Genomic DNA, 12019 nt, shown 5'->3' with positions numbered 1-12019 from the left:
AGGATGACAGTTTACTTCACTTCAATTCTGAACCAGAATACTTGCACTAGAAACACACATAGCCTAATGCCACTACAAATTCAAACTAAATAGTTTCAATACTCACTGGTTGAAATATTTTGAGTTTTTTCTTTCCACTGGGATTTGCGGCTTTTTCAATCCGACCCTTGATTCCTTGGTCTTCAATGGACTTCTGTTCAACAGTTCCTATGCTTGTAAGCTCTGTGCCATCACCTGTTACCTGTCCCAACATGGTTTCCTGTTGGTCTGTTTCCATAAGTGTCTCATCTTGCACCTGCAGAATGGTGCAATTTGGGCAGATATAGTCCTCCCCATTCCTTTCCAAGAGTCGGCCACGGGCCTCTGAAATCCCTACGCAGTCCCCATGAAACCATTCCTCACATCTATCACAACAAATCATAAACCTAAAAAAGGAAAGTGTTAGCAAAAATACATCAATAATGTATATTACTTGAGTTTTCCACAAGCAACGTTGTCATCATCATCATTATCCTCCCATAATAGTCTCAAGGTGATGTACATTAAAAAGAGCAAAAAACAGTTAAGCACACCAAAGACAGGAGACACTCATGACAGAAACGAATACATCCAGTTGGGAAATATCATAAATTGTTACCAGAAAGTGCAGATAGTGGGCACCTGTCATTATCTCAACAGGAATGCTATTCCACAGAACAGGGACAACCACACTGAAAGCCATGCTCCAAGTTACTTGAGATCTCGAGAACTTACAGGAAAAACTCTCTCGTAGACCACTGCGTATGTAGGGTAAGGCAGTGCCTCAAGTAACCTGTTCCTGAGCTACAGAAGGCCTTATATATTGGTACCAATACCCTGAACTTAGCCCAGTAGCAGACTGGCAGCCAGTGCAAATCCTGCAAGCAAGGTGTTACATGCTGGTGGCAGTTTGTCCCCACAAGCAATGTAGCTGCAGCATTCTGCACCTCCAGACAAACCTCAAAGGTAGCCCCACATAGAGTGCATTGCAATAATTCAACCATGAGGTTACTAATGCATGGACAACTGTGGTAAAGCTATCCTGAAACAGGAATAGCCAAGGCTCTCTTACCAAACTGGTAAAAGGCACTCTTTTTCACCAGTGACATTTGTACATTCAGTGACAGAGCTGGAACCAGGAGCCCCATGTCTTATTACAATCATATCTAGCCAATAAAATTAGTTACATAATATTCTACTACAACCACTAATATAGGCAAGTTGGGATTGCTGGGCTGAGGGACTTACATCAGTGTAGCCCAGCTGAGCTGGTACCCAGCCAGCTCAGCTGGAGACCTGCCACATCCAACTACGCTCAGCCCAGTGTAAATGCAAGTTGGTTTGAGCCCTAAGGCAGCAGTAAAAAGAAAAGATTCCACATCTGTATGTCAGGGGGCATAAAAGCCCTTGGGCGGTGGGTCTGCTGCCAGCAGGGGTGACACAAAAGGGAGTTGTCCCTTGGGGAACCTTGACTGCGAGGGCACTAACCCCCCTTTATAAAACCAATCTAGAGGAGATTGGTAGTGGGGAGGTAAGGAGTATGTTTGGTTCCTGCGCAGGGCGAGCACGTGTGCAGTGAACTGTGTGATAGGAGAAAGTTGCCAGATGCCTTCAGAGAGTCTACAACTGGCAGAACGCTAGCCCTCTCTGGATGTGACACCGAGGGGGGGGGGGAGAGTAGATGTGCCGTGTGAAAAGGTGGTGTAGTCCTAGTAATATTGTTGCCAATTCTCTCAGAAGCATACTGGGCTGGTATTGTTTGTATGACATGCTTAGGAGGAACCTTGGGAAGGAGGGACATGAGTGATGTCATCCCCAATTTCAGTGATCATGGGTAGAGGAAGCATAGCCATGGGGAGGTGATAGGCTATTATGGAACACGAGAGCAAGGTTATCTATGCCTTGTTCCTCACTCCCACTTCTCCCATGGGTTCCTGATTACTCATCTGCTGTGCCCACCGGCCTGTGTATGTTGTTGTTTAATGCCAAATTGGTACACAACAAAATCACACTCATCCATGATTTGATCATGGATGAGGGTACCAATTTGGTGTGCATTACTGAGACCTGGGTGGGTGAGCTGGGAGGAGATGATCTGACCCAGCTTTGCCCACCTGGATACTCCATGCAACACTAGCACAGGCTGCAGGAATGGGGAGGGGTTGCTGTGGTCTACAGAACTTCCATCTGTCACCAGAAAACCACTCTGTCTTAGAGCTAACTGTGAGGGCCTGCACCTGGAGTCAGGCCAAGGAGACAGTAAACTAGGGTTGCTGCTGGTGTACCAACCACCCTGCTGCCCTGCAGCTTCTCTGACCAAGCTGGCAGAGGCCATCTTGGCTGTGGCACTGGAGGGGCCCTGAAAAATAGTCCTGGGTGATTTCAATGTCCATGCTGAGGCTGTCTCTAGCGTTCTGGCTCCTGAGTTCATGGCCTCCAAGATGACCATGGGACTGTCTCAAGATTGTCTTACCCCTTATATACCCAGTCGATCACTGGGCCCTGCAGGTGAGAGCCTCCTGCAGATACCATCTTATCAGGTCTGTTCTGCACAACATAGGAAGTGGACCTTTAGTGTTGTGGCACCTACCCTTTGGAATTCCCTCCCCTTAAATATTAGACAGGCACCATTGCTGTTATCTTTTTGGTGTCTACTGAACACTTTCCTCTTTCAACAACTCTTAAGTAGAGAGTTTATCCCAGTCTGAAACTGCTGGAATTGCTTTCTAAGATGATTTAAAAATTGTTTTTTGGATGTTGTTTTTAAGATGTTTTGTTTTAACATGTTTTAAAGGGGTTTAAAAAAAAAAGATCTTTTACAGTACATTTAGTGTTTTTGTTTGCTATCCTAGGCTCCTTCTGGGAGGAAAGGCAGGATATAAATTTAATAAAATAAATATATAAAATCAAACTAAAAGTTACTTCAATATCCCATCTCCTTTTTTCTTTTCAGAATTACATGCCCAAAATGTCTTAGTAAATGCGACAATTCCACATTATTTTTGGCCCTACACATGACTCTGCCACTGTGCCCATATACAATTGTCTTTCTTTGCCACCTTCATTACCTATAGCCTACTCAGGGATAATAAACCTTCCCATGACTGTCTTTTCTCTTCCTGAAGATTCAAGCAGCAATTTCCCTCTAGTTTCTCCTTCCCTAACAGTTTTGACCATGGGGATCTATCTACCCTTAACTCTTCTGTACCTCACAGGCTACCAGGATAGAACAATAGTGATACATGGATATGAAACTGTGTCAAAAGGCCCTGTGGAAGCACAGCAGCTGAATTTAACATTGTGTGTTATTAATATTCATACAAACACATAAAACAAAAGGTTGTTTGAAAGTTTCATATGCATGCTTTCTCATCCCCATTCAACAATCTCCCTTGTCCCTCAATACAGTACAAAAATTTAATATGTTTTGTTTTTAACCCTTTTTTAAAGTTGTTGTTGTTTTTTAAATGTTTTTAACACTGCTTTCTTTTAATGTATTTTAAGATCTGTTTTTATGGTGTTTTAAAGTGTTTTTAGCGCTTTGTTTGTCACCCTGGGCTCCTGCTGGGAGGAACGGCAGGATACAAACTAAACAAATAATAAATAAATAAAATTTGAAACCTCTCTAAAAATTCCCTGTACATTATACATTCTGACACTAAGATCAGAAAATTCAAAACTGTCTTTTTCATCTTTAATTAACAAATAACACATTAACATTTGAACTTTCAAAGCTCTTAAGAACCCAACTTCCTAAATAAAGGTTTTACCTGACTGGTGTAACTATTTTAGAAATTAGTTTGAAAAAATTGTTTGTAAAGAATACCTGTTGTTGTGAGGCTGTTGACAGATACAGTACAGAGTACTAGGATCATAAACCTCAGACTCAGATTTCCTCTTTTTGGATTCTTCAGGTTCATCACTGGTCTGCACAGTAGATTTTATTTCTTTCTTAGCCTGAATTGCTTCAGTAATGTCTTGGGAGACAGCTAACTGATCTCCAGTCTCAGTATTGTCTATACTTTCTGATTCTTGCTTTTCAGGTATTTCAGGCTTAATTTGGTTGCCGGCTTGGACATCAACTGTCTCGGTAGGATTTTGTTCTTGATGTTTTTTCCTGAGGCGATTCTGTAACTCTTTCAGAGTTAGTTCTGTAGGTTTCTGCTCCCCCCGTTTCTTTCTTAAACGGTTCTGCAGTTCTTTCAGTGTTAACCCATCACTATCACTGTCAGATGTCTCCTCCTCCCCTTCCTCATAGTCATGCTCTTTAGTGGCTCGGCCTTTCCCAGCTGACTGATCCTTACTGTCCTTGGAGCGACACTTCTGAGCCATGACTTTCACATCTGGCATGCTTTCCACACTGCCTTCAGAAGCAGTTTCAATGTCAGTAACATGGCACGATGCTGGCTCGCTCAAGTCCTCAAGAGCTGTGGGAAGAATCTTTCTCCCTCTGCGCCTTACGGTTGTAAGAAATTCTTCTACCCGCTCAGTGCGTTTCGGCTGTCGCCCACTACGCCGAAGAGCCAGGCTTTGCTGCTGGGGAGATGACTGTTCAGCAATGTCCATTTCTGCATCCCCTAAACCTTCACGCTTTGCAATTGTAGTTCTTCGAAACCCCCATGTTTTCTTGAACTCCTTACTTGTGGGCTTAATTGCTTTTTGTTCATCCTCATTACTTTGTTCATCTTTGTCATCCAAAGCTGATGTTGAAGAGAAATTATACAAGAAATTGCATATTTTAAATGTGCATTTTAAAATTTCCTTCCCATGAACAGTTAACATGACGTTTTACACTTCTTCCTGTATATGTTACAGTTTTGAACATTTGAGCAAAAACATACTTCTACTGAAAGTTTCTACTAACCAAAATATAAAGTTATAGTAGAGTCTTCCCTCTCCATTACACCTTGGGTTTTTTGCACCTCTTCTCTTTCAGGCTTAAGAGACATTAAGAGTGCAGTGACATTAGCATCATGACACTAAGCACACCATTATGGCAGCTGCCTCTCCTAGCAATGGGTAGGTGGCAGCAATGATCAAGATCAATAGAAGGCATATAACTGCTGCTTGTCTACTATCTATAAATCTGCTCAAGGGTTATGAACTCGCACGTACAACTAGCCACTTGTCTGTTGACCTGGAACAGTCTTTCCCAACCTGGTATCCTACAGATGTTTTGGACTGTAACTCCCATCAACACCAACCAGCGCAACCATGCTGGCTAGGATAGGTGGGAATTGTAGTCCAAAATATCTGGAAGGCTTCAGGTTGGGGAAGGCTGACTCATACTGAGTAAGAGTTATCCCCAAGCACAAGAGATACCATTACCTGCTCTCTGTAACTGCAGCATATGAATTCAGATTCTTAAAAGTGAAGTTACTTTTAAGAGCAAGTTAATGAATACTATTATTAGTGATATTTTATACAAACAGGACCTTTAACAAAATGCTGCAGTGTCAAGGGCTTGCGCCTGAGATTCCATCTACTCCATTCCACCACCCCGGCAGTCAGTCAGCATTCTGTGACCGCTGCACATGCTCAGTCCTCATTGGATGCCCCTTCCCAAACAAAAAACCTTTTGTACTTCTGCAAACTTTCAAACCCCAAGCCTTCTAAAACCTCTTTCTTGTGAATGAGTGGTGCAGTTTTGGCGCATAAATAACAGCACTCATGACCTAAACATCAGTAACAGAAATAATTATGATTAGAAGCTTTTATTAAGTTATACATTTTCCTAAACAAAATAATTTACCAAGAGAAGTGTTTTCCATATTAGATTCAGACTCCAGTGCCACAGATTCTAAATTCTCCTCTTCCATACTACTGTTCTCAAATGTCACTCCTGAAAAAAAGAACATAATAAAAGATTTACAGCACTAATCTACTTTGAAATGTATAAACAATGAAAAGGCTTTCCCAGTAGAAATTATAGTTTTGGTGCAAATATATAGATCAGGGGTGGGGAACCATTTTTCAGCCTGAGGACCATATTCCCTTCTGGGCAATCTTCCAAGGGCCACATGCCAGTGGTGGGTGGGGACAGCCACAAGAGTGGGCAGAGCAACTAATGTACATTTTGTGTGCATCATGGTAGTTTCTATACACACACCTCTCTATCCTCCATCCAGGCAAGCTACAGGCATTATCAGATATCAAGGCTACATTCCAGATAGGCAAAAACACGGGTTGTGAACCAGGGCCAGTAATGGGTATGTCCTGGGAAGAGTTCTAAGGGTCAGATAGTGAGGCCTGGAGGGCCTTATTTAGCTCCCAGGCTGAAGTTCCCCATCTCTGATTTTTGACAGCTGATGTTAAGTCATTAATATTAAAAAATCAGAACCCCAATAAATTAAATACTGGCCCTACAGCCAGCACATATTTTGAATACGGAAGGCCACAATTCAGTAGTACAACACATGTTTTGCATGCAAAAAGGCTCAAGGCTCAATCCCTGGCATCTCCATGTAGAGTTTTGAAAGACCTCTGTCTGAAACTCTGAAGAGCTGTTGCCGGTCACTGTCAACAATACTGAGCTAAATGAATGGACCAACAGTCTGACTCAGGGTAAGGCAACTTCCTAACAATGCATTATTATGTTTAATTTAGCCTATTTGGAATCAGACAAATGCTATCTGTTACATTAAATATAATGTGAAGGGGACTGCATACAGAATTAAAGCACACACTTACTGAAACATTCCCACACCTGCTTTCTCCCCACTTCCACAATTGGCATCTGACAGAAACAGTAAGGGTGCATTGTGTTAACAGTACTAAACGTACTGCAGCTGAACACAACATACTTCTAACTGTCCCCTCCCCATACCACGGAGGCTCTGACTTAACTCCACATTGCCTAAATACTTACCACCAATGTACTACCCTATAGTGTCTCCTTTTGTTTTGTGTCAGCTGCATGCGCATACTTTTTGCTAGAAAAAGTTCTGAGATAATCTGAATAGATGCAAACACTAACCAGTACCGCCCTATGCACTGGGAAGCAGGGCAGTTGCCCTGGCCCCCACACTTTGCGGCCAGGCGTACCACAAGCGGAGGCCATGCCGCTCAACCACAGGCGAGTGCCTGGTCCGGAGGAGTCCCAGACACCGCTGTTGTTCGTGCCCACTGGAACCAAGGATGGTGAAAAGGCGGCAGAGGCCAGCCAGGATCCGTCGGCCCTGCAGCCTCTGTTTGCCTGCGTAGGGCTGCTGAGCCAATCCAAAGGCTCAGCCTACATACTGTGCACCATGGCTGGGTCGTGCAAAGCAGGCAGTGCCGGAGCAAGTATCTCCAGCGAGCCCCGCAGCTGGCTGGTGTGCGAGTTCAGCCAGGCACCCTTCTCCAGGCGTGGAGCCCGCATCCGGCCCAGCAAGCGGGAGCCCAAACTGGCCTTGGCGCTGCAAGAAGCGCTGGAGCCAGCCGTGCACTTGGTGCACTACCCCCGGGCACAGCTGGAAGTAAGTGCGCCTCCTGCAAGACGGTGGTTCGACGCTGGCCCTCGCCGACGAGGGCATTGAACTCTACAACCTCGTGGTGGCCTGCGCTCTCTGCCGGACGCCGGGGCCCTCGGGGGAGAGTGGCTGCTGCAGCCCACAGAGCGCAAGGAGAGCACTGCCGCTGCCCGTCTCTCTGTGACACTCCTGCCCTCTCTCAACCAGGTGGCCGGGCTACTGGGCAGCGGCAAGGGCAGCCCCCCCCCAACAGATGGGCTCAAGCCGTACGTCTGGGGCTCAGTGGCTGCCAGCGCCTTTACCCGCTGCTGCGCCAAATATATTCGTAAATAAAATCTCTCTCTCTCTCTCTCTCTCTCTCTCTCTCTCTCTCTCTCTCTATATATATATATATATATATATATATATATATAATAGAGAGAGAGAGAGAGAATGTGTGTGGGGGAAAACTATGCTTTTGCCCCAGGCCCCGCACATACTAAGGGCGGGCCTGACACTAACCAGTCTCCCTTCCACCTATGACCTAAGTTCTGCTGTTCCCAGCAGAGAAACTGTTACCATATACCTCACTAGCACTGTAGCTTTCCACTCCATTAACTGTTTATACTCCATGAGTATTGTCTGAATAAGAAGCCTGCCAAGTAGATCATACACAGCTCTGTAAGTCTGCCTTCCTAGATTTTTCATGCTTATTGAGACTTTCTATGTTCTTCACCAGTCACCCCCATATAGCACTACAGAGCACCTTCCATTAAAAGACCTCCTGAGATAGCAAAGCCAGGGAAGACTCCTGCACAAGATCTTGGAGAACTTCTCTAGATGGGGGCCTATGGCTTTTGTCCTATGAAACAGCAGGAAAATGAGTCCAACAGCCCTACACAATCTTGCCTTCAGAGTGCCAAACATTTGGATCAGCAATCACATAGAATGGTGCCATAACATTGTTTCTATAATTTATTCTGCTCATAAGCAAGATCACAGAGTTGGTCTTCCACCTTTTTAGAACTGAATTTCTTCAGACAACTGATCCCTGCATAATAATCAACCTAGTCCCGTGCTCTGAGCACCAAACTCCATGCACATGTTATTTGATACAGTGTCATAGGATAATGAAGACAGAGCTAGACGGACTTTACTATGGAATTCTGAAGAAAAGAGACTGCAATACAATAGAACACAACACATAATTAAGATCTTAATATACATGTTTACCTTGGAAGGTGAAGAAAGGTTAAGAGTACAGAAGATGTATCACAATTTCTAGAAAAAGGAAAAGATACAGAACAGTCTCCAGTATCCTTTAAATGCTTTTACCTGACACAGTACTAGAGGTTGCCAGTATTTTTCCTCCCTCTTGACTTAAACCAAAGGAATTACCACTGGAGGGCAGAAACAAATCAGAGCCACTCAGCTTAATCCCTACAGCACAGGCTGATCTGGAGAAGTCAGAAGCACAATGTTCATCCTGATGCCATCCTGATGACTCCGAAACCAGCAATCCTCCACTTGATATGGCTGCCTGTTACAAAAAAGTGTATTTAAATCTTTGTTTGTGTGCATTACCTCTCACCTATTTGAAGTAAGAGATCTTGTTCACACTAACAAACTAAATTATTAAAACCTCCACCAGTGTATTTTTAAAAGGGGTAATTTCATTACATTATAGGCAGGATGGAACCCATTAAGTATTAACCATTTATGAATGCTACACTTGACAAAAATCTTCAACATTTTGTCTCATCAGTATTTTAATAGGAAGGGAATTGGGCAGATGTCTTTTTAAATCAAACAGTACCAAGGTAATTTACCAGCTTCAAAGTCCTTACACACTGACTTGGATTTCTTCAGAGGTCCTTGTAAAGATCATAGAACAAGTATTTGCAAAAGAAAAAAAAGTCCTTACATATAAAACTGACTGTGAAATGTTCACCCTACCATAAAATATGGGTGTTCCTGTTCAGTAGTATATTTTAAGAACAAGCTATGTGCTGTTAAGGAGTTTTAAAATATCTTCAATGATTGAAGCATTCTCTTGTTTCAATTTCTTACTTATGGGGATTTCATTATAGAGCTACTGCTGTCAGGTCCTCTCTATCCATCACTGATACGCACAGTGTTTTGCCCAACTGACAAATCCTAACCACCAGAAGTCAAAAGCCTGAAGATTCTGCCCCTTCTCATTTAAAGGGATAGCACTTTAAATACTGCGTCAATTACATATGTTAAGCATAGAAAACAAAGAGCAGCTTTGAGGTTTGAAATAAACATGGCCAAGATGGCTAGAGCAATATCTTCAAACACAGCAGATACCTAAAAATTCACACAGTAGCTATATAGAAAAACCTAACATACTTCTATTATCTCATTTATTTATGCCCTCAATATTTTGCTAGATACAAAAGGATAATTATTCACTAAAATTGCATTTTAAGCCTTATTATTTGGCTACTTCAGGGAAAATTACTATAGCCTTTTGAGATGTATCTCTCAGCTGCAATAGGGCACTAGCTGTCAAAATATTCCTCCTTGAATTGTGTCAACCTTTATAGCAACATTAAAACTGCCCAGAGAGCTTCGGCTATGGGGCGGTATATAAATGTAATAAATAAATAAATAAAACACTGCTTATAGATAAGGAGGGTCAACATTTATCCTGGATGGCTTTCTAAATACTATACATGTAAAGTTAACTGTGATATGACACATTATTATGTGAGCCCTATAACAACATTAAGGTATTTGATACCTTTACTAAACTGCCTTGTGCTTCATTGCCTGAAGCAGTGGCTAGATCCCAGGAATCAGAGCTTGATGGTTGAAGAGATTCTGAGTTTAAAGAGCTTCCTTCCACGATGCTGCCTTGTAATAACCTCTCAATCTCCCTGTTAAGAATTTCCAACTCATCACACATCATGCAATTTTAAAAGATCTGCCAGAAGGAAGAGGGAAAGAAATCGGCTAATCACTTCTTGTTCAATTCTAAAAAAAAGTACTCCCTTTAATTCTAAAGCAAAACTAAAAGCCTAATCAGTAGCTTACATTTTAATAATACTAAAAGTCATACCCCACCAATTAGATGACTGAAAAATTGGCTATTATGCAAGGAACACACATGTATTATACACAAACTCCTAATGTATTTGGTTTCTTTCAAAATGTAATCAGGCATTACTTAAGCATAAAGAGCAGTCGGAATACCATTTGTTCACTTTCTTTTGCTCAAAGTTCTCCAGTGCATTGGAGAATACACTATAATTTTACTCTACTATGGAACAAGGTGATATAATATATGTTAACTATAGGCCCAATCCAGTTGAGCAGGCATAGCTGTTATGTGTGGATGAACCACACAAGACTTAACAGAGTCCATTTCTGTCCATCTTTTCCAAAGCAAGAGCACAGGCAGCACACAAACAGCACTGCAAGAAGCAAAAGGTCTACTTATACACAGCTTTCAAAAGGGGATTAGACATTCGTTAAGGGTAAGGCTATCAATGGGTACTAGTCATGATGGCTATATAGTACTTCCAGGATCAGAGGCAGCATATCTCTGAACACCAGTTGCTGGGAAACAAAGCAAGAGGGAGCTATTGAGTTCAAATCCTGCTTGTGGGCTTGCCACAGGCACCTGATTCGCCATGGTGGGGGACAGGATGATGGACTAGATAGGCCCTTGGGTCTGAAACAAGCAAAGCTCTTCTTATAGTCTTACATACATGTCAGCAATATCCCCAATCCAGCCCCTCTTTCAGGTGCCATCAATTTACTCACTCTCAGACTATTAGTAATTTGTACAAGGAAGAGTCTGAAGACTAGCTGGAAATGGGAGGCATGCACAGGTTTTCCATCCCTGGCAATGCCCCCTTACATTGCCTGGGCTTGTTTTGCTGGGAGGAGAGAAAAAACAGGCCTGTGGAACTCCCTTGATGTAAGGACACCAAATTCATATGAAGTAAATCAAGCCCAGAAAGTTTCTTAAACATAACATGGCAAACAGGTGGGCTTTAGTTTTAAATATTGATAGCTAAAAAAACTAAATAGTAATCTCATCGCTGAAACTGTAAGACCAGCAAGAACATTGTGAAATAGATTTTTTTTAATGGTTTGCAATATGGGTAAAAATCTACCACCAACAAGCTAATGTATTGCAAAGAATACCGTACACGTGGTATCTTTGTACTGTCCAATCATATTTTTATATAAATAAAACAAAGGCTGATCAAGGAAGTTTAGCTAGTAAGCTTTTGGGAAGAGCTCTTCATCTTTAACACATTTCTGTACAGTAACTATATATTTATAGTAAGGTAGCACTGAACGGCCAGAATTGCACCTAGAATTTTAAATCTACGTCTGAGTCAAAATGCATGTTATCAAACTAGTTTTAACAGCAATGTTTGAGTAGCATTTCCTTCCGAAATTATATCTGAGTTACGTGAATCTTTGCCTTCCTTGTTCTTTGTGGCTGTTCTCTAATACACTGTATTAAAGAAGGGAGGGTAACTAGCATCATTAACCATCCCAAAAGCATTAAAAGTTCAGCCACTCATGTT

At 42.3% G+C, this 12019-nt stretch overlaps 1 protein-coding gene and 1 pseudogene across 8 annotated transcripts in view; one reads left to right on the top strand and one right to left on the bottom strand.

Moving 5' to 3' along the window:
- The window catches only part of DIDO1 (death inducer-obliterator 1), a 72076-nt gene that overhangs the window by 44044 nt on the left and 16013 nt on the right, over positions 1-12019 (bottom strand). For 5 of the 8 annotated variants that reach the window (XM_061631039.1, XM_061631034.1, XM_061631041.1 and 2 more), the window contains exons 2-5: positions 8784-8988; positions 5771-5860; positions 3845-4718; positions 107-425 (exon numbers count right to left, since the gene is read on the bottom strand). In XM_061631039.1, the coding sequence (XP_061487023.1) occupies positions 107-425; positions 3845-4718; positions 5771-5860; positions 8784-8988 (1488 nt within the window). Of the gene's footprint in view, positions 1-106; positions 426-3844; positions 4719-5770; positions 5861-8783; positions 8989-10215; positions 10399-12019 lie in introns of all 8 variants that reach the window. The other 3 variants (XM_061631037.1, XM_061631038.1, XM_061631040.1) reach the window with 2 other exon arrangements.
- Positions 7077-7798, top strand: LOC133386463 (exosome complex component MTR3-like; annotated as a pseudogene).

Source organism: Rhineura floridana, chromosome 6 (assembly GCF_030035675.1).
Source record: "Rhineura floridana isolate rRhiFlo1 chromosome 6, rRhiFlo1.hap2, whole genome shotgun sequence".
Lineage (NCBI taxonomy): Eukaryota > Metazoa > Chordata > Lepidosauria > Squamata > Rhineuridae > Rhineura > Rhineura floridana.
Note: the sequence above shows the minus strand (reverse complement) of the source record. Positions and strands in the feature narration are given on the sequence as shown.